At 38.8% G+C, this 22,357-nt stretch overlaps 3 protein-coding genes across 4 annotated transcripts in view; 1 reads left to right on the forward strand and 2 right to left on the reverse strand.

The window, feature by feature from the left end:
- The window catches only part of LOC135345003 (uncharacterized), a 37,410-nt gene extending 32,703 nt beyond the window's left edge, over positions 1-4,707 (reverse strand). The window contains exons 1-4 of the mRNA XM_064542317.1: positions 4,553-4,707; positions 2,435-2,600; positions 982-1,461; positions 196-353 (exon numbers count right to left, since the gene is read on the reverse strand). Coding sequence (XP_064398387.1) covers positions 196-353; positions 982-1,461; positions 2,435-2,591 — 795 coding nt within the window. The 5' untranslated portion in view covers positions 2,592-2,600; positions 4,553-4,707. The remainder of the gene's footprint in view (positions 1-195; positions 354-981; positions 1,462-2,434; positions 2,601-4,552) is intronic.
- Positions 4,708-4,738: 31 nt separating this feature from the next.
- On the reverse strand, positions 4,739-10,145 carry LOC135345005 (uncharacterized). Of its 2 annotated transcripts, XM_064542318.1 has the most exons (29): positions 10,010-10,145; positions 9,803-9,874; positions 9,628-9,702; positions 9,459-9,533; positions 9,155-9,262; positions 8,562-8,886; positions 8,162-8,419; positions 8,065-8,111; positions 7,845-8,001; positions 7,712-7,734; positions 7,561-7,662; positions 7,397-7,486; positions 7,277-7,317; positions 7,111-7,205; positions 7,015-7,064; positions 6,884-6,940; positions 6,776-6,832; positions 6,650-6,710; positions 6,537-6,584; positions 6,409-6,482; positions 5,956-6,144; positions 5,788-5,880; positions 5,692-5,728; positions 5,534-5,625; positions 5,402-5,475; positions 5,281-5,332; positions 5,122-5,208; positions 4,919-5,010; positions 4,739-4,854 (listed from the first exon to the last, which is right to left on the reverse strand). In XM_064542318.1, exons 1-29 carry the CDS (start codon positions 10,109-10,111, stop codon positions 4,815-4,817), a joined length of 2,673 nt encoding a protein of 890 aa, XP_064398388.1. In that variant the 5' UTR covers positions 10,112-10,145; the 3' UTR covers positions 4,739-4,814. The 2 variants fall into 2 exon arrangements, with proteins under 2 accessions (XP_064398388.1, XP_064398389.1); XM_064542319.1 differs by lacking the exon at positions 10,010-10,145 and having other exon boundaries at positions 9,459-9,516; positions 9,803-9,870.
- Positions 10,146-14,475: 4,330 nt separating this feature from the next.
- Positions 14,476-22,219, forward strand: LOC135345443 (gamma-aminobutyric acid type B receptor subunit 2-like). The gene is made up of 2 exons (XM_064542865.1): positions 14,476-15,786; positions 19,661-22,219. The coding sequence occupies exons 1-2, from the start codon at positions 14,476-14,478 to the stop codon at positions 21,680-21,682; spliced, it is 3,333 nt and encodes a 1,110-aa protein (XP_064398935.1). The 3' UTR covers positions 21,683-22,219.
- The last annotated feature ends 138 nt before the right edge of the window (positions 22,220-22,357 follow it).

A 22,357-nucleotide genomic window follows, 5' to 3' on the forward strand; every position in this document is an offset into this window, starting at 1 on the left:
ACACAAGTGCTAGTACATGTACACATTCTTCGAGTAACCATAACTTGAATTCTACTTGTGTCATTTTCTGATTTCTGAAAGCTTAGAGCAAGCTCTTTCCGATAGTATATTCAGCTCACAATTTTCGATTGGACCCAAATTTGGCATTTCCTATACTTGCCCTCTAACTATATACAAGCACAACAACTGACTCACCATTTGTTCGTACTGGTAGAGAATGGTCATGACGAGCTTGAACTTTTCCTCATCCTCCGATACACACACCGGACCACTGACGGGGAAAATAAGGTTCTTGATCTCTTCTTTCAAGTTGATCACTGGTAATCGACGATTCTTTCTTCTGAAACTGAGCCCTGAGCCAGAGCAGATCGTGGATAAATTTATTTTCTTTGAAGTGTTGAAATAAGCTTACAGCAGCATGAAAGGTCCAACATATGAATGGATAATGGGCCTTTTTAACTTATGATATAATTACAGAGGTAATCAAAATATCAAGGGAGGAGTTAGCAGAGTTACACAGCTGACATTTAGGAGGGACTAAAGTGGCTTTTAGAGGTCACTAATAAGCTGTACATGTTTATACAATGCACTAGAATGTTGTTGATGGCGTTTTTTGGGACAAGGCCAAACAGTAAACCAGCTGTTTTAAGACGGTATCATTTACACATACACAGTCAGTGTAAGTCATCACAGTGTGTACAATACAATACTGACAGCTAGCATTCTCAGTTACAATCACAACACGTATATAGCAGACACATGGTTTATAGGGAATAATAGTATTCAAGAGAAGCCACTTAATAAAGCATGGAAACCACCAGTCAATGATTTAACTTGATGACAGATCATATCCAATAATTAAAATAGATCTCATAATTATAATTATACCACCTCTAAACCTTACCCACTATACAACAGTGCAGATTATCAAGCATAATGTGAAAACTGTGCTATTGATTTAAACAAGCTTTAAGTACGTACCTCTCCTTCGTGTGCTGAGTGTCACGGTGGACTCTGACCCCGGCGAGCTCCCGCCCTTAGGCTGGCGCTTGTACTCGATGTGAGGCTGGTTCTTTGTCTCCAGTTTAGCACTCAATTCTCCTGTTTCATGACGAGTCACAAAATCTCTCAAACTTTTCCCGTCCTTGCCCGAAACGAGGGCTATTGGAAATGTAGTCTTTTTGGATCTCACAGCACCGTCCTCAATCTCTATGGGTAGCTCCAAACTGTCCTCTGTGTTGATGAGAATGACAGCCACTGTGTATGACTTTCTGTACGTGCTGGCAATGGAGCTGAGGGTCTCTCCAGGCTGTAGTGTGTGGAGGCGAATATGCTGTGATTCGACCGGTTCCGAAGCAAGCAGTTTTGTCTCTATTTTGATGCCACTTTCCATGAGGGTTGTGAGAGCGTAGGTGTAGGAGACAAATGGCTGCTTGCTGGCTTTCAGACTGAGTTGAAGACCTGCCATGGTGAGGAGAGATGTCAGGTAAGGTTATACCGTATAGCGGGTATATTTCGAGGGTATAAAATGTTCGTGGTTTTCGCTCATCAAGCATCTACCGCAAACATTTATACCCACGAATTTAATATCGCATGCATGCATGCTGCAAAAAGCTGCTATTCAGCAAAAATTAAATAAATCCGCGAAAACCTTTCTAACAGTCATTCCGCGAACATTTATACCCTGGAAATATACCTGCTATACGGTAAGTTGTACAACAATAGAGCCAGTCTTCCCACAAGTACAGGGAAAGACACAAGAGATAATCAGCCATCAAAATCTTGTGGCCAGAAAAAATGTAGTGGCAAAAATAATCACCCTTTTGGCAGACACCACTGTGTCCCACAATGCATGCTTTATATTACATACAGTATATGTACTCCAATTCAGTAAAGTTCCTTCACTGAATGAGCTAGATAAAAGAGTCTAGTTTGGGACTGTTAGGTTTGAATGCATTAGTTGTACTGTACAGCCAGGTGTTGAAAGGTGTCTTACAGTGGCCTATTGTGTTACCTTGAGTACAGTCAGCTGTGTATTGTTCTCACACACACAACAGCTGGCTCATGCACAGACCAATGGAAGTATGGATATGCACACAGATGGCAGTATCATAGGAAACACACACCCCTAGTGTGTACTCTACCCGACCTTGAAACCATGCTTTCAACAAGGACAGATCTCTTAAAGCAACCCAGTACTAACTCTAAACCAATATTGACTCTACATGTAATAGGAGTGGGTTCAATAGAAAGTTGGCATATCCAATTAAATGGAGAAGCATTGACCCAAGACTACTACATGTAGCTAATTAAGTTCACTGCAGTAATTATGGGAGGTGTACACTACTCTAGCCACTATACAAATGTCAGACTTCTCTGAGCTAAAAAATGAACCAAACAGTCACTAAGTGTTCAGCTGTAATCCCCCACTCACCATCTACAATCAGCCGAGGGTCTTGCTTGAGTTTCTTGCTCTTCTTTCTCTTAGCTGTGCCCAAGTCCACCTCCTCTTGACCTCCGACCTCTGAGATAGGGGGATTCCCCTCCAGGGGATCCACCACGGAGCTTTGCTGAGGCTCCTTCTCAGCCATTGTGAAACTCTGTGCATGTGCGTGTGTGTGTGTGTGGGGGGGGGGTAATTTTTTCCGCAGTTGATATTATCTAATCTTGTTGACCCAAAAGTAACAAACTGATGTCTCATGTCGTACTCATGCTTACACAACTACAAGTAAGATTCGTGAAAGCCAACGTGCCTTGGAATCATAAACATATCGAGTTTTCCTAAATAAGCATCTGAGTCAATAACATGTTTATATTGATCTTCAATGCTCGAGCATACTATGACTATGCATCTCTAAACAATAGTAGCTACAGTATTAAGAAGAACCTCTAGATATAGTATGGACACTTTAGGGACTTATGGAAAGTATCAGTGTGTATGCTTAGGGGTCCACGGTATATATAAAACAAGTATACTTGTATAAAACTCCAATTTCATGTAGGAAGTTTAAGGGAAGCTTTCCTTTGATAAGCAATATAACGAGTACTCAAGAACGACCATTCAGTATACAAAACGAAACGCCACATATAGGAAGCATTGAACAACAACTTCAAGCTCAACAAAAGGGGAGCACAAACAGCTCATGCTTGATTGGTGATTGAACAACAACTTCAAGCTCAACAAAAGGGGAGCACAAACAGCTCATGCTTGATTGGTGATAACTAGTGTGGTAATAGACCAACTTAGAATCAACAAAACTACCAATACACTGGAGGCCATTACTCTAGATCAGCTGATCCCCTCAAGGGACAAAGTAGCTCTGATAACATCTCAATGGGGGCAAGATCATTAGTCAGCCTTGGGGGTAAACATCTTACAGTGCTAGTGTACAGTGAAGGCAATGTTTTCAAAGCTGCAGCCATTAACAAGTAATACACTAAGTAATACACTAAGGTCACAATTGCACGTCACCGGCTACTCTTTAAACCATCGCTTTAACACATACGTCAGCAATACAATACAATACTATACAATTACATTGTATGCTCTAGTCTAAAGATCAATGTCTCTAAGGCTGTGTACACTGCACTACAATTGACCTCACCTTTGAAGCTAAGGTAGCTAAGTGTTAAATGCCCGAAAAGGACATATATTCATGAGTCAGCAGTTAGTCTGCTAGTGAATATCATTACGAGCAGGTGGTTTTTAGAGACACCAGTTGTGCAATTCAGCAGCTCACAATATAAAATGGTCAATCTTATATACGGCTATGAATTGTGTGTGCATGCTTAAAGCAGTCATTAGTGTGTGCCAGACATCATACAGTGTGCAGTAGCACTTAGAGCACAAAAGGGCAACACTGTCAATATTTGCATGCTTGGCTAATATTGAACACCTTAAAGGCTGCCTAGGTGATAGCAATGCTGCACGCATGCACACACACACACACACGTACACACATATAGTATACTGACAACCTCAATAAAATTAATTAATGCAATGTGCACACTAACTACCTCTGACAGTGTGTACCTAAGAGTGATTCTAGTAACAGATAGAGCTACTGTTAACAGCCTGTGTAAGCTGGGTGGTTCGATTTCAATGCTATAGCAAAACACAGTGTCGTGAACACACACACACACACACACACACACACAACGCTATGGTTACCTATATTAAGGTACACACACACAGCACATGCACAACACATGGTTGTCTGCCATGGAACACTACAGAGTTGCAGTTCACATTTTCTTGCATGCACAGACCTGTATTGCACCACCAAGCAATGTAGCCATAAACACTTGCTAGTGTTAAATACTTTCCTAAAATTATTATTGACAGCATGCATTTATTTTTTCTCATTGCATGCTGTAGACCAATAAATGTACACTGACTACGTGTACTGTATATGTAATGGTGGTGGTAGCTACTGCCATACTAGTGGTGTGTGTGTGTGTGCATGGGACAAGCTATATTATTATTGTTAAAAATGTATGCAACTCTCAAATCAGTGAGTCAACGTATAAAGGTTTTATAAATGCAACTTACAGAGAAGCTTTATTCCTATGGTTGGCTCTTCAGTACTAAATTCTTGCTAGAAAGGTGCACTGCTTGAGCTAGCTGTACTAGTACAGTATACAGTAGGACTAGACGTAGCTAGCTGAGGCCAATTAACTGCCTACGGTAATTTCCGTCATGTGACAGCCATGCAGCGACCTTGATGATTCAGCCTGATTAGACACTAGCTGATCATATTCATGAGCCTAACAACACATTCCTATAAAAACGAATAATATTATAGCTGCAATGTTCAAGTTTTTGATATTCTTGCCAGAACCGCCAAACACTCTCTGCAGTAGAGAGAGGAGAGAACATAACATACATAATGGTAGCTATAGCGACTATGCAGCTCACTGTGCAACATGTCCCGTTCCTCTGCTTTTCTCAATCAGTTGATTCAGAATGAGCGGATTGCGATGCCACATGTTAGAAAACAACCTCACCACCTAGAAAAAATGTAATACTTATTTGCAGCAAATGTTACTCTAGCAAGCCAGGTTTGTATTTTAGCTTGTTAATTGTAATCTATACTTTTTGCAACCAATCGACCAACTCACTTGCACACGAACATAATTGCTTGGATCGAAATTCAGACATTCGATGAACGCTCGCACATTCTTAGAACTTGGGTTGTCAAAGGCACTCTGGAGATTAGAACATGAATTCAACCACAAATACAAAATTCACAGATGAATGTATTAAATTCATTAACGTACCAGAGCAGTTATGGCTTCAGTTCGAATCACTTCATTTTTATGCTCCAGTTTCCTATGAGATGCAACCAATCAATCGTTGAGTGACTATACAGTACACTACATGTACATATCTACCACATACCCAATTAAAGTGTGTTCAGCCTTAGTTCTGAGCTCCAGGTGAGTCAGTAGCTTTCCAATGGCTAAACGAACAACCTGCAGAATTAAACCAAAAGTCAAAATCTAGTCACAACAGGTAGTCTATATTTCGTACCAGAATGGGCTCGTTAGGAAGTCGATCAAGCAGAACATCGTATATATTTCGCTTTGTTTCATCAGTTGAAATAATAATCAGTGATTTCTTGTCTGAACAAGAAAATGACATTCTCGTTTACACTTACAGAGATAATTGTACATAATTACGTCACTTACCAACTGTAGTCAAGTACTCGATAGATCGCTGACGTAGCTTTGTAGAGAAGCAAGAATATGAATTTAGAGTAATGAGGTAAATTTTAAAGAACTTACTTTCCAGTTGTGCAGCTTTTTCATTTGCTGTAAAGCTGAGCACACTACAACGCTATCATGACATTTCCAGCATTTAATTAAACAACACAGAGCCTGTAAAATTGAAAAGTACGTAAGTACGTAGCTAATTAGGCCGGTAGCAAAAAAATTCATTCATATATACGGTACCTGATTTTGATGTTCAGGTGAAGACGAACTTAAAGTTTGTTTCAACGGTTCAAGGCAAAGTTCTTGTTCCAATCCAGCTTCACTGAATAGCAAAGCTATCAGAAATGATAATCGCGAATGGTCTTCTTTCAATAGCCCCAAGAGATCTTGATGCAATACCTCAACCAACGACAATTGAATATCGTCACACTGTAAAATTGAATATTTACTTTACTGCATTTCGGGTTTTGAATACGATGTTCTGCAAATTGCAAATGTTCGCATCATTCGCAATCGAAAGAAACACGAACAGTGATCATGAGCATGCAATTTCTCATGCTTGGCATGCAATTCGCAATAGTTAGAAACGCAATCAGGCTTGTACAGTATCATTTTCGAAGCCCGATATAATTATGGTATAATTATTATTATTATTTAAGTCTGCTCTGTTTTGTGCGAGGAAACTGCCCTTACCTTTTTGGATAGATGTTTGATAATATGGTCTTGAGAAAGGAATGAAAGTAGATCATAGCTTAATAAGGCAGAACCTATTGGAATTCAGCCATGGCACTATAATTAAAATAAAAAAATAAGTGATTTACCTCTGAGACAGGTTCCAGCGAAAGAAATTATTTCGGTGTTTACAATTCCTATGATGCCATAATTAATTTTATGATCACAGAAGATAAAGATGGTTGTCAAGGGATTGACTCACCTAGCGATAGCAGAGACTTGAACGCTTCATACTGCACTAAAGGTGCACTGTCTGACATCATCTATACACAGCAGTAATACATGCCATAACAAATTAAATAAATTCTATAGTTTAATTTTAACTTACAATTTCTTGCAGTCTTTTCTCTACCTCCTCACTCTTGAATGGAAGCAATCCCAACGCCTGCATGTATAGAATCAAATATAGTCAACGTAAAATTATTTTTAAGCATACCTGAATACTGCTCTTTCTCGCATCATGCACTGATGATGTCGTTTGATATAATAGTTCCTGTAATATTTGTGTAGAACATAAAAATAAAATAATAATTATACAGATATTGAGGATTCGTCCATCTTGCTTACAATGATGTATCTTTGTTGGTGCACTTCCTTGTCAAAGATGTCATCTTTGTCTATAATTAAGAAAACAATAATAACAAAATTGAGTACGTATAACACCTGTGACTGAGTAGCCGCCTCTTGAAGCTCTCCTAGATCCTGTTTTAGACATCCGCGATATTCTCCGTAATCTGGCCGGGCTCTTACTAGCAATACTGCATGTAAGAATAATTATATCACTGCATCCAAAGCAGCATCTAGCTAATACATACATTACTGCACTCACCTCAGCTTCACTGCTGCTGCACTATTCGGAACACTAATTCTCTGCACACACACGATATTCAAAATTCAAAATGTGATTCAAAATTTAATTGAACAACTAAAACAGAGTTTGTGGACCTACCAATAGTGGTGCCTGGGTGCTCTTGAGGGGGGTGCTCTTGCACCAGACACTTGTGACACGGGGGTAAGTGGATGATCGATTACGAGTGACCTATCGAGAATTAATGGAGAATGTATTAAGATGTGTGCATGGGTGGTATATTGCATGTGGCTTTTTATTCTTACTTGTTTGCCGTATGGTTTCTTGGATGGACTTAGCTTGCTGCATTCTGACGTGATGTCATCGAGGGAAGGTAGGCTGTTCAAATCATGTGAGGGGGACTTTCCCTATATACAACAGCATCATAAACACACATAAACACATACTGAGCCATACCTGTACATTGAATGTTGTCGACCCTACAGTAAATACAATTATATATTCACAACGGAAATATACAGTACTATGTATAAAGTTATACTGTACAGCGGCCGGGTAAGTGTACTATATTATGTATCCAACTACTCACTTTTAGTAGCTGACTTGTCTCTTGAGTTGAGTGTAAAGTGAACGGCCGCTTTGTTTGTTGATACAAATGGTCCCAAGTTAGTGGCTGCTTGCCCAGCATTCACAATCAGTTTCTTAAGAGTCTCAATGTCATTGCTGATGTCACTCACACCGGCATGCTATGTACGCATTATAAGAATGGAGGTCAATAATTGAAGCATACATAGCACCAGGTTACCTACCAGCATTGACAGTGACAAACCAACCACATCTTGAGTCATACCAGAAGCTGTATAAAGAAACAATTAACTGACAGAACTTACGTACATGATTGAGCACCTGATTGAACCAGATTAGAATTAGTAGCCAGACTCAAAGAATTCCACGAACATTCACCAAAAATTTCAAGAGGACGTCTTGGTTCGAAATTACAAGTTGTTCCTTGCAAGTTCCATCCTTCGCTGCTATCCACAGAGAAATCTCTCCGATGTAGGGCCAATGAAGAATACCTTTTCTTTTCCCCACCTGGGGCTTGAGGACTAGCCGATATCGACTGCTGCTCTGTGATGACAGACTTGGACCAGTTGGGAGTGCACACTGTATAACAAATAAAGTGTGATGAGCACACTAAAAACACTTAAAAAGCGTGCAACGCAACTAAAAGTGTGCAATACGGGATGGCCTAATTTGCTCTGCCTCTGTACATTTGTATTTTTACAGTATACGCAAGTAAACTGACTCTGTTTCTGTTCATCTTCACTCAAGACTTGACTCTGAGAAATATCCTTCGGTTGGTTGGAATACGTCTCCACCATTGTCCAGTTGGCTTCACTCTCACTGTGCCAGGCATCACTGTCGTGGCTGGCAGAGTGCTTGGAACTGAGGCTACGGATGTTCTGTATATTCGATGTTCCCGTAGATTCTGTTGATTTCCACGGAGAGCCTTGTGGCGATGTCCGATCAAAATCAGAGAGATCGTCTCCTCTGCTTATTGTTCCAATGCTCACTGCTTCTCTTAGTGGTTGTCCCCTGACTGGCCTTGCATGACCCACCTGAGCTTGTGCCTGGAAACAAATTATTGTAATGGTATATACATGTACAGTGGAACCCTTTAATTAACACATTTGTGGGGGGGGGGGGGGAGTTTTAACAATTATACAAAGGTGGCCTTTGTTAAGGGGTTGTTTTTGTAATTACTGACTGTTCATTTGGGATTACAATGCAGTTTTTTAGGGGTGGCTGTTAAGGCGTGTGGCTATTATGAATTAATTCTGCTGTAGTAATTATATCATGATAATTATTATACTTTAAGAGACCCTAGCTCTCTCTCACCTGTGCTCTCCTCCCCCCGTGAGCACCAGGGCGTCCTCTTCTCTTGGCCATCAGCATCTTCTCCAAGTGCTGCTCTAGCCATTGGAGACGACCATGCAACTTACTCGTCTATAAATTGAAAGTCTATATCACAGTAAAAAAGCGCCACTCTATATAATCTTATAGCGCCAACTTGATTTTTATTGGGTCTAATTGTGTACCTATTTATTCTGCAATTTCTTCGTTCTATTTATGTGCCAAAGAAAAATCAGGATTAATTTTTGTATCGCCCTTTATTAAATTTTACGGTAGCTAGTTCTCATACCGGTTCATGTCTTGCTTTTGTATTTCGAATTTCCTGCTGAATGTGCCCAATCTCTGATCTAATATGAAGGATAACCTAGAACAAGGTATTAAAATAGCTGTAATAAACACTTAAACTAGTCGCTAATTAGCTTTTTGCTTCGTAGTTGACACCTGAGGCAGTTAGTTACCTGAACAGTTACGACAAGCTCCTGTGCTCGAGTCAGCAGTGAATGTACTTGCATTCTAGCACTCTCTTGCTCCTCCTGGTATGTGGGTGTGTGTGTGTGTGTGTGTGTGTGTGTGTGTGTGTGCAGAAATTAGTTGAACAGTAGCATTCATTCAGAATGTAGAATCACTCCACACCTTTGAACTTGATGTTTGATACTGTTTCAGAGCTTTTTGAAGACTCTCTTGTGTGGTCTTGACTAATGTCCTCTGTGTAATAAAGAAAATTTTGCAGTAATCTTAGCATATTAGCAAAGCTACTGAATGAATGAAATACACTCAGTCTTATCTAGTTACTAAATCTAGTAGATCTAGCTATGTCAAACTTGTTTCTCCCCAGCCAACCTGCTCTGTTATTAACAGGTCTAGTCGGTGGCCAGCTGGCCGAAGACCCTCAGCTGAGGATCGACCGTGTGAGATGCTACGAAGAATTCGTTTTGTCTCCATTTTCTTGTAGCCCCGAGCAGAAGCATCCAAAGCCAGCCCCACCCCCTTTTTTTGTCAAAACAAAATCTTGCACATGCGCAATAGGACTGCATAAAACTTTATGGAAACTGCAATAATTATATAATTCTCTTGAAACAGAGATGGCTGTTCACAAAAGTTTAACTTCAAGCCTCCTATTGATATTGTGGATACTAATCTGTACAAACACTGCAGCAGCAAGTAAAAGCAGAACTATTCGCATTCTGAGTCTGCTTCCATCAAGCCCATACTCACCCTCTCAGAGCGATGGCCCTGTGATATCATTGGCACTGGATATGGCAAAGAAGCAGATCAACAGTCAGATAGAAATACTACCTGATTATCGAATAAAACTGGTCCACGAAGACAGCGTCTGCAATAACTCTGCAAAAGCATACCAAGCAATTTTGAAAACTTACTACAATGAACAAACTGTTATCGGTGTGATTGATCCTGGTTGCTCAAGCTCCACTCTAGCTTTGTTGAGCCGCAAAGAGATTTCTTTGGTGACTTTACACGGTGGAGGAAGCCCTGCACTGTCCAATAGAATCAAGTTTCCCTACGCATTAGGATCACTTGGATCAAATGAACGATTTGCTCGCTTTGCTGTAAAGTTAATGCAAAAGAGCAATTGGTCAAGAATTGGAGTTCTGTTTGACGAATCTGATACTTCCAACTTGATGATAATCAACACGTTGTTGAAAGAGGCCATAATACTATCTAATGAAGGATTCCTCTCCTCTGTTTCTGAAACGTATCTACCACTAACAGATATCACCGAAATATATCTCCGTGTAATCTTTCTCTTCACCCCTGTAGCAATCACCCAGAGAGTGCTTTGCCTAGCCCAACATCGAGGGATGGTATATGATAAGTATCAATGGATTGTTGTTGGAAATACATTTAATGAAGTGGCTCAAGACATTACCTTCTCTTATGACCATAAAGAGTACAATTGCTCTGAAGAAGACATGAAAACCATCGCACTCAATGGAGTTTATTTTCTCAAATACAGACTATCTTCACTAAATGAATCAACTGCATCCACTTATTCCAGATACTCCTTTGCTAAGTATGATCAACGATTACGTGATAGGATTGAAAACTACAACTCGCAGAAGTCTATGGCATTCAACATTTCCTATTCTTCTCGAACTACATACTTCTACGATTCACTATGGGCGTGGGCAGTAGTTTTGGACAGACTCACAAAGAAACACTCCAGCCTCAACCTTACTAGTCAAAAATACGGCAACACCACGTTATCAGATATGATTGTTGATGAATTCTACAGCCTAGACTTCAGTGGAGTGTCAGGAAGAATCAAGTTTAACAATACTTCTGGATTTTTGACAAGAATGATATCTTTATTTCAAGTAATAGATGGAAAGCCAATGCTGATTGCCCACTACGATGGAGAGTCATTTACGAAGGTCGGACCATTTGTTAGCATTCCTGACCGCTTTGAAGACAAAGTTTCAACTGCTAATGATGGGATAATTCCCGTTTTTCTTATCTTTGCAACAATGGAGTTGATAGCCGTAGTATTCCTTCACGTAATAACGATCAAGTACCGATCTCACCCCTCTGTTAAAGCGTCAAGTTTTGTACTAAGCCAACTCATTTACTTGGGATGCTATCTTTACTTGCTTAGCTTGTTTTTCATTATAATCCAGAGTCATAGCCAAATTGACGGGCCTTCTACTGAAATACTTCAAAATTTAATCACACCCTGGTTGCATCCTATCACATTTACATTGATGGTTGGGACTGTAGGAGCTCGTACCTTTAGATTGTATCGGATATTCGGACCCTTTGGCATGCAAAAATTCCTTACTAATACGAATTTGATTATTTTTGTGTTTTTTTTGGTTTTTATTGATGTCATTGTCGGCACTCTTTGGACTGCTATTGACCCTTTGAAACTGTATGTAATATACCTGAGAACCGATGCTGGTCGAATTGTTGTGCGACGCTGGAGAAGTACCCATAATGCTGTGTGGTATGCATTAGCGTATGTATACAATGGACTGATTTTCTTAAGTGTGGTTGTGCTGGCTTTATTAACTCGTTCTATTAATTCTAAATTTTTTTCTACTAAAGCCGTTCGAGTGTCTTCCTATTTGGCAGGAATTGTGTATACTTTGGGAAATGCGATACAACTTCTGTATGCCCTTAACCCTGCAAAAAATTATAATAAGGATACTCTTGTCAGGATTCCATTTATTATCACTTTTATTTTGTATAGCATTCTCATCTTCTTGTTTATTCTATTGGTCAGTCTTCCTCCACTCATCCCTATATTTCGAGAGATGTTTTGCAAGTATCTACGTATTTAGTCAATTCTTAGAAAGGACACACTTTATTAAAGACAAATTAGATAATTATGGAGAAACTTTTATTTGTTTTATCTAAAATTATCTGCTTAGTTGAATTGACAGGGATAGTTCCCATACTACTATTCTATTGGGGGGGGGGGGGGTGAGCCAGTTGTGCATGTCTCAGTCCAATTTTTTTAATTAAATAAATTGTTAAATAAGTGCTAAAATATTTAATAGGTGTCTTACATACTGTATAGGTGTACTAACACCTGGAGTGCATGAATAACACCTATAATGTTGTGTCATATGCCGGAAACCGTAACGCTTGTAGTATTGTAAACTGTGTGGGTTGACATAACCGTGCATGTATGGCTATATACACAGGCGGGCTACAATCAGAAGTTTTACCATTAACCCCACACTGTTTCGTTTATAGAGCCACTTGAGATGCGGGTGTTTTATACACACATAGAATGACGTACTTCTTTCACAATGCCCTTACACGGTCTATATAGTGAGCTGCCTGCACTCCTATTCATTTATACTATATACTCCTGATAACATGCACGCCAGGATACATACGTGACTATTGATTATAATGTTATGCATGTACACACATGCATGCATGCAAATTAATATGTCTGCTTGCATTAGCTGATATATTAAAAGATAGCGTGTCAGAATGCCATGAGATCGTCCACAAGGCTAGCTGTATATAGTACCAAGGGCGTATACAGAGAAGATTTTCTGTATACGCCCTTGATAGTATTAAGACACCTATTTATTATATGATTATCTACGAAAATGTGAGAGACATGCACAACTGGCATTTTGATTTATTTAGCCCCCCACAGATATTAGTTTTTGTAGAATGAGTACACAACCATATATTATAATTGATTAAATTGCAATTTTTAATTAATCATGAAGAGTGCATGGTGAGCCTAAATTCTGGGCTATATGTACTAGTTGTCTAAGTCTTCTATGTAATAAAGGAAGTTTAGCAGAAATCTTATACCAAATAGAATAGTACATGTATATTTTGTTAGCTTGTGTTACTGCATGACAACAGGATGATGACAATCATAACAGAAGCCAACCAAAATACTATATAATTATTTACTGCACGACAACAGGATGATGACAATCATAACAGAAGCCAACCAAAATACTATATGTGACGGCCTAGGAAAACAACCCTTATGGAGCAAACTAATTAATTGTATTTTATTGCTTAATTAAATAAAGCAGTGCTTAAGCTTCAAATTGATTACAATATCACTCACTTTGCACCTTCCTACCCCAAAATATTTTCGGGTGAAAGGGGGACAGTATTGACCTACCGTTTTGAGAAACTAATGTTCCAAGTTCTATCTGCATATAAGAACAGCATGAAAAAATTCAATGGCTGCCTTGTAACGGCTATACAAAAAATTTTCAGATAAAAAAATTTTTTTTTTAGTTAGAGGAGATATTGAAGTTACTTCTTATGAAAGAAAACCAAAATCCTAAAATAGCTCTAAATATTTTACTTTGTAGTGTACTGAACATTATTAGTTTGCTCCATAAAGGTTGTTTTCCTAGGCCCTGTCACATATTTACTACATTGTGGTTGCAGTGCTCTTGCGGTATAGCCTGCAAAGGTATGAAACCACTGTAATAGGCAACATTTTGGCAAGGCCTAGGATTGTTTTTGGCCTCATGCTTTATTGATTTTGTATTCACTTCAGGTTTGAACTGGTACATGGTATGGTCTTAGTTTTTGTGCCTTTTGTTTTGAGTCTGTGGAGGCCGGCTAAGTCTATGCTCTGTTGAATTTGAGGGGCTTATTAATTTTCGCGGATTTCAGAATTCTACACAAAAATTAAATTTAAAGGCGTGGCTTCCGGTAAGCAGTCATTCCGCGAACATTGTGCCTTTTGAGGATAGTACCTCGAAAATTTCGCGCTATACGGTAGTCTCATAATCCAGAATGCCATTCTGTAATAATTATTATCAATAAAAGTCAGCAATATTGTAAACAGAATGGCTGTTCACAAAAGTTTAACTTCAAGCTTCCTATTGATATTGTGGATACTAATCTGCACAAACACTGAAGCAGCAAGTAAAAGCAGAACTATTCACATTCTGAGTCTGCTTCCATCAAGCCCAGACTCACCCTCTCAGAGTGATGGCCCTGCAATCTCATTGGCACTGGATATGGCAAAGAAGCAGATCAACAGTCAGATAGAAATACTACCAGATTATCGAATAGAACTGGTCCACGAAGACAGCGTCTGCAATAACTCAGCTAAAGCATACCAAGCAATTTTGAGAACGTACTACAATGAACAAACTGTTATTGGTGTGATTGGTCCTGGTTGCTCAAGCTCCACTCTAGCTTTGTTGAGCCGCAAAGAGATTTCTTTGGTGACTTTACACGGTGGAGGAAGCCCTGCACTGTCCAATAGAATCAAGTTCCCCTACGCATTAGGATCACTTGGATCAAATGAAGGATTTACTCGCTTTGCTGTAAAGTTAATGCAAAAGAGCAATTGGTCAAGAATTGGAGTTTTATTTGATGAATCTGATACTTCCAACTTGATGACAATCAACACGTTGTTGAAAGAGGTCATAACACTATCTAATGAAGGATTCTTTTCCTCCGTTTCTGAAACGTATCTACCACTATCAGATATCACCAGAACATATCTCCGTGTAATCTTTCTCTTTACCCCTGTAGCAATCACCCAGAGAGTGCTTTGCCTAGCCCAACATCAAGGGATGGTATATGATGAGTATCAATGGATTGTTGTTGGAAATACATTTGATGAAGTGGCTCAAGACATTACCTTCTCTTATGATCATAAAGAGTACAATTGCTCTAAAGAAACTATGAAAACCATCACACTCAATGGAGTTTATTTTCTCGAGTTCAAAATTTCTTCACTAAATGAATCAACTGCATCCACTTATTCCAGATACTCTTTTGCTAAGTATGATCAACGATTACGTGATAGGATTGAAAACTACAACTCACAGAAGTCAATGGCGTTCAACATTTCCTATTCTTTTCGAACCACATACTTCTACGATTCACTATGGGCGTGGGCAGTAGTTTTGGACAGACTCACAAAGAAACACTCCAGCTTGGACCTTACTGGTCAAAAATACGGCAACACCACGTTATCAGATATGATTGTTGATGAATTCTACAGCTTAGACTTCAGTGGAGTGTCAGGAAGAATCAAGTTTAACAATTCTACTGGATTTTTGACAAGAATGATATCATTATTTCAAGTAATAGATGAAATGCCAATGCTGGTTTCCCACTACGATGGAGAGTCATTTATGCAGGTCAGACCATTTATTAGCATTCCTGACCGCTTTGAAGACAAAGTTTCAACTGTTAATGATGGGATAATTCCCGTTTTTCTTATCTTTGCAACGATGGAGTTGATAGCCGTAGTATTCCTTCACGTAATGACGATCAAGTACCGATCTCACCCCTCCGTTAAAGCGTCAAGTGTTTTGCTAAGCCAACTCATTTACTTGGGATGCTATCTTTACTTGCTTAACTTGTTTTTCAATTTAATACACAGTCATAGTCAAATTGACGGGCCTTCTACTGAAATACTTCAAAATTTAATCACACCCTGGTTGCACCCTATCTCAATTACATTGATAATTGGCACTGTAGGAGCTCGTACCTTTAGATTGTATCGAATATTTTTACACTATCTCAAACCAGGTAGATTCATTGCTAATAAGTACTTGTTTACTTTTGTGCTCTTTTTGGTTCTTATCGATGTCATCTTAGGCATTCTCTGGACTGCTATTGACCCTTTAAAACTGCATGTAATATACCTGAAAAATGAAGGCAATGCTGGTCGAATTGTTGTGCGACGCTGGAGAAGTACCCATGAAGCTGTGTGGAATGCATTAATGTTTATATACAAGATACTGATTTACTTAAGTGTGGTTAGGCTGACTTTTTTAACTCGTTCTATTCGAAATCAATCTTTTTCTACTAAAGCTCTACGAACATTCTCCTATCTGGCAGGAGCTGTTTCTACTATAGGAATTGCGATGAGATTTCTAAATCAATTTAAGTTTGCAAATAATGAAGATGCTCATGTCAGGATTAGCACTTTTATTTTGCTTAGCCTTCTCATCCTGCTTGTTATTTTATTAATCGGTCTCCCTCCACTCGTCCCTATATTTCGAGATCTGTTTCACAAGTATCTACCTACTCAAAGATTTAGACTCTGTGAAAGAGCTGCTCGATCTTAAGGACATACTTAATTAATTGAGCAATTTGTATGTTTTTACCTCATATTAACCGCTTAGTAGAGTCATACAGGGATATAGTTCCCAGAATTATACTACAGTGCATTCCAGCAAATTTGCAAATTTTATGGAATGAGTACACATGTTTCCCCCAGAGGAGGTCCGACAGGCGCAGTGCAGCTCAAGCAATTAGCCTCTGATTACTCTCAGCAAAAACATACGACGTGGGCGTGGCGTGGGCGGATAATTATTGTTAATTGCCTGAGCAGAGCTGTGCAGTATTGGATCTTTATACCAGTTATACTTTATACAGTTATACACCATATGTATTTGCTTGCTATTATACCAGCTATACTGTATAATATACTGTATAATCTATGAATTAACCAGTATAAAGTGTATAATATATAGTTGATAAAAAAGTATAGTTGTATAATTCAGTGTGTAGTTGTATAGTGTATATAACTGTATAATTGATACATCACACTTAGTAGAAAGCTGTATATTTGGTATACATGTAACGCTGTATAATTATACCACTTTATATTGACATTGCATATAACTATACAGTATAGTTGTATAGTGTGTAACTGCATGCATGTATATGTATACATCACACTTAGTTGAAACTATATACTCTAACTCTATCATATTCCTAACCTACACTGCTAAAACATACAACATGTACTATATAGGGTGTAAATAAGACCTGATTTGGGGAGTAAACATAACTGAGTGTAAATATCATAGCATATAGGGCGTATATAGTCGGCTACAATAGCACGGGGTGTAATCTACACTTGAATAGCACGGGGTGTAATCTACACTTGAATAGCATGGGGTGTAAACTACAATAGCATTAAGAGTGCATCATTATATACTACCAGTTTGCCTTTACTATACACTGTACTTTATTGATTGCAGTACAAAGTTCACTGAAGGAAGATATCCATCTAACACAGATAAATCAAGCATAAAACACATCACATTGAGCTAAAAAGTATATGTTTTGGAACGATACATAGTGTACAAATACTTTCTGGTAACATTCTAACATAATTATGGTTAGGTACAAAAGAAAAGAGTGCTGAGTCAGTTCCAACTACTGTGATGGTTGTAGTCTACTCGTACTCTACTGTGTCAAGTGATTGACACTTTTTGTGAGTTGAGGACAAATATAATGAAAGCACCGCAGGTGCTGATGCCTCGGTGGAGGTGCCAAAGCTACATAACATAAAACTACTAATAAGCTAGCTTTTATAATTATTATACACACATTGATTATAATTATCATGATGAATTTTGCTGCATGCAATCAACCGAATAGAGTGGGTAATGAATGACCATGATTGTTGTTAAAAACGATCGATGCCAAAAGTTCAAGTCTAAAATTAATGGCTGAAAGTCAGCAGAGCCTTGCAGCTCTCTGCTCACTCTTGCAGCTACCAATAGCTAGCATTCTAATGCAGAGCTAACTACTACTAAGTAGAGTAGTAACACTCGGTGAACAAGTTTTGCTACGGACTCTTCTGAAAAGGCTGCAATAGCATTCCAAGTTAAGTAAGCAAAACTAGGCATAACTCGAGAACGAAGCATTATTTTGCAAATCCACGAATTAAAATCCAAGTAAACATGACTAGAAGCCTATAGAAACTCTTACTTGCACTTGATTGTACTATGCATATATAGCGCATGTCCAAGACTAGAGCTAGCTAGCTAGCTGGGCTTCATCAACTTCAGTCACAATAGAATTTACAGGCCCCACCCATAATTATTAATTGAGGTGTGCGTTTTTTAGGAGACACATAATGTGTGATTATGCTACGAAGGATTTTGTCTCCAGCCTAGCCAGCAGCAGAGCTAGAGGCAGGCTTGAGGCTATTATGCTCCAAATTTTACCAGTTATTCTATTCTCCAATTCCCAAGCTATAGCCCATTATTCTCATAAAAAATCATTATTCTTCATTAATCAATTCTTCATTAATTCAATTAAGCCTGCAAATAATGAAGATGCTCATGTCAGGATTAGCAATTTTATTTCGTATAGCCTTCTCATCCTGCTTGTTATCTTATTAATCGGTCTCCCTCCACTTGTCCCTATATTTCGAGATCTGTTTCGCAAGTATCTACCTACTCAAAGATTTAGACTCTGTGAAAGAGCTGCTCGATCTTAAGGACTGACATACTTCATTAATTGAGCAATTTGTATGTTTTTTACCTCATATTAACCGCTTAGTAGAGTCATACCAGGGATAGTTCCCATAATTATACTATATATACAGTGCATTCCAGTAAATTTGCAAAATTTTATGGAATGAGTACACATGTTTCCCCCACATGCATCTCTAATGCGCATGTCCCCTACAACTAATACCACCACTTCCGGCTTCCGGTAATAAGGTTTCACAATGTTTACACTTCCGCTATTATTTCTCGATCTCCCCAGCCAACCTGCTCTGTTATTAACAGGTCTAGTTGGTGGCCAGTTGACCGAAGACCCTCAGCTGAGGATTGACCGTGTGAGATGCTACGAAGAATTCTTTTTGTCTCCAGCCTAGCCAGCAGCAGAGCCAGCAGTGCATCCTCAGCCAGCCCCACCCCCCTTTTTTCTCTACAAAATCCTGCACATGCGCAATAGAACGTATAAATGACTCTAAAACTTACTATAAAACTTTACACAGATTCTAAATCAGCAATACTGAAAAACGGAGGATGGCTGTTCACGAAAGTTTAAGTTTAAGCCTCCAATTGATTGTGTGGTTACTAATCAGCACAAACACTGCAGCAGCAAGTAAAAGCAGAACTATTCGCATTCTGAGTCTGATTCCATCAAGCCCAGACTCACCCTCTCACAGCGATGGGCCTGCAATCTCATTGGCACTGGATATGGCAAAGAAGCAGATCAACAGTCAGATGGAAATACTACCTGATTATCGAATAGAACTGGTCCACGAAGACAGCGTCTGCAATAACTCAGCTAAAGCAATACCATGCAATTTTGAAAACTTACTACAATGAGCAAACTGTTATCGGTGTGATTGATCCTGGTTGCTCAAGCTCCACTCTAGCTTTGTTGAGCCGAAAAGAGATTTCTTTGGTGACTTTACACGGTGGAGGAAGCCCTGCACTGTCCAATAGAATCAGGTTTCCCTACGCATTAGGATCACTTGGATCAAATGAAGGATTTGCTCACTTTGCTATAAAGTTAATGCAAAAGAGCAATTGGTCAAGAATTGGAGTTCTATTTGACGAATCTGATACTTCCAACTTGATGACAATCAACACGTTGTTGAAAGAGGTCATAACACTATCTAATGAAGGATTCTTTTCCTCAGTTTCTGAGACGTACATACCACTAACAGATATCACCAGAACATATCTCCGTGTAATCTTTCTCTTCACCCCTGTAGCAATCACCCAGAGAGTGCTTTGCCTAGCTCAACATCGAGGGGTGGTATACGGTGAGTATCAATGGATTGTTGTTGGAAATACATTTGATGAAGTGGCTCAAGACATTACCTTCTCTTATGACAATAAAGAGTACAATTGCTCTGAAGAAGACATGAAAACCATCGCACTCAATGGAGTTTATTTTCTCAAGTACAGACTATCTTCACTAAATGAATCAACTGCATCCACTTATTCCAGATACTCCTTTGCTAAGTATGATCAACAATTACGTGATAGGATTGAAAACTACAACTCACAGAAATCAATGGCATTCAACATTTCCTATTCTTCTCGAACCACACACTTCTACGATTCACTATGGGCGTGGGCAGTGGTTTTGGACAGACTCACAAAGAAACACTCCAGCCTGGACCTTACTGGTCAAAAATATGGCAACACCACATTATCAGATATGACTGTTGATGAATTCTACAGCCTAGACTTCAGTGGAGTATCAGGAAGAATCAAGTTTAACAATAATTCTGGATTTTTGACAAGAATGATATCTTTATTTCAAGTAATAGATGGAATGCCAATGCTGGTTGCCCACTACGATGGAGAGTCATTTACGAAGGTCGGACCATTTGTTAGCATTCCTGACCGCTTTGAAGACAAAGTTTCAACTGTTAATGATGGGATAATTCCCGTTTTTCTTATCTTTGCAACAATGGAGTTGATAGCCGTAGTATTCCTTCACGTAATGACGATCAAGTACCGATCTCACCCCTCCGTTAAAGCGTCAAGTATTTTGCTAAGCCAACTCATTTACTTGGGATGCTATCTTAACTTGCTTAACTTGTTTTTCATTATAATACAGAGTCATAGCCAAATTGACGGGCCTTCTACTGAAATACTTCAAAATTTAATCACACCCTGGTTGCATCCTATCTCAGTTACGGTGATAATTGGCACTGTAGGAGCTCGTACTTGGAGATTGCATCGTATATTTGTACACTATCTCAAACCAGGTAGATTCATTGCTAATAAGTACTTGATTATTCTTGTGCTCTTTTTGGTTTTTATTGACGTCATATTGGGCACTCTCTGGACTGCTATTGACCCTTTGAAACTGCATGTAATGTACCTGAAAACCGATGCTGGTCAAATTGTTGTGCGACACTGGAAAAGTACCCATGATGCTGTGTGGTATGCATTAGGGTATGTATACAAGGTACTGATTTACTTGAGTGTGGTTGTACTGGCTTTATTAACTCGTTCTATTCGAAATCAATCCTTTTCTACTAAAGCACTTCGAACGTTCTCCTATTTGGTTGGAATTGTTTTTTTTATGGGATTTGCAATACAACATCTGTATCGCCTTAACCTTGCAAATAATGAGGATACTCTTGTCAGGATTCCATTTATTATCGTTTTTATTTTGTATAGCATTCTCATCCTGCTTTTTATTCTATTGGTCGGTCTTCCTCCACTCGTCCCCATATTACGAGATCTGTTTCGCAAGTATCTACCTACTCAAAGATTTAGACTCTGTAAAAGAGCTGCTCGATCTTAAGGACACGCTTCGACAAATAATATGTAGTGAGAACAATTTGTCTCATATTAATTAACCCTTAGGCCAAGCAAAGTCAATTTGTAGTTTCTCAGGCTATTATTCCTAAAATAGCAAGCGGATTGAGGTATTTGATAGATATTAATGATAATGATATTCATAGAAATTTAATTGAAAACACACCCCTAACTTCCTCAATAAGCGGAAGTGCATAATTTTCACTATTAATTTTAGTCATAATTATATTCATAACCAAAAAACCATACAAATTTATCCTTTTCTTTTCTTTTAGTGCCTTTAATTTGAGGTCACGTGATATTTAACTTTTTTGTAAAGCTGCCAATTTCCAAGCGGGAGGGCCTGAGAAACTACAAATTGACTTTGCATGGCCTTAGTTGAGTTAGGGATAGTTCCCATGCCTATACTACAGTGTACTTTGAGCATGCACATTTTTAATATGGAATGAGTACACTGTTTTCTCCAATTGCAAAAGAATTACACAGTGATTGATCACGATTAAATGCAAAAAATAAATATGGGCTACCAGCTCTGCCAGCCCCCCCACCATGCTCTTGCGCATGTCCCCTACCACTAATCTAATCATGGTCTAACGACTTTTACCAGCACTTCCGGTAATAAACGGTTTACACTTCCGCTATTATTATAATTATGCTGCAA

Source organism: Halichondria panicea, chromosome 12 (assembly GCF_963675165.1).
Source record: "Halichondria panicea chromosome 12, odHalPani1.1, whole genome shotgun sequence".
NCBI classification, from domain to species: domain Eukaryota; kingdom Metazoa; phylum Porifera; class Demospongiae; order Suberitida; family Halichondriidae; genus Halichondria; species Halichondria panicea.

Coding starts and splice junctions, on each gene's coding strand:
- LOC135345443 (XM_064542865.1), top strand. CDS start 14,476: ATGGCTGTTCACAAAAGTTTAACTTCAAGCTTCCTATTGATATTGTGG. Junction 15,787..19,660: donor ATGGAGAGTCATTTATGCAG/GTCAGACCATTT, acceptor ATTATCGAATAG/AACTGGTCCACGAAGACAGC.
- LOC135345005 (XM_064542318.1), bottom strand. CDS start 10,111: ATGGAGACAAAACGAATTCTTCGTAGCATCTCACACGGTCGATCCTCA. Junction 6,483..6,536: donor CGCTGGAACCTGTCTCAGAG/GTAAATCACTTA, acceptor GAATTCCAATAG/GTTCTGCCTTATTAAGCTAT. Junction 5,476..5,533: donor TTCCTAACGAGCCCATTCTG/GTACGAAATATA, acceptor TTAATTCTGCAG/GTTGTTCGTTTAGCCATTGG.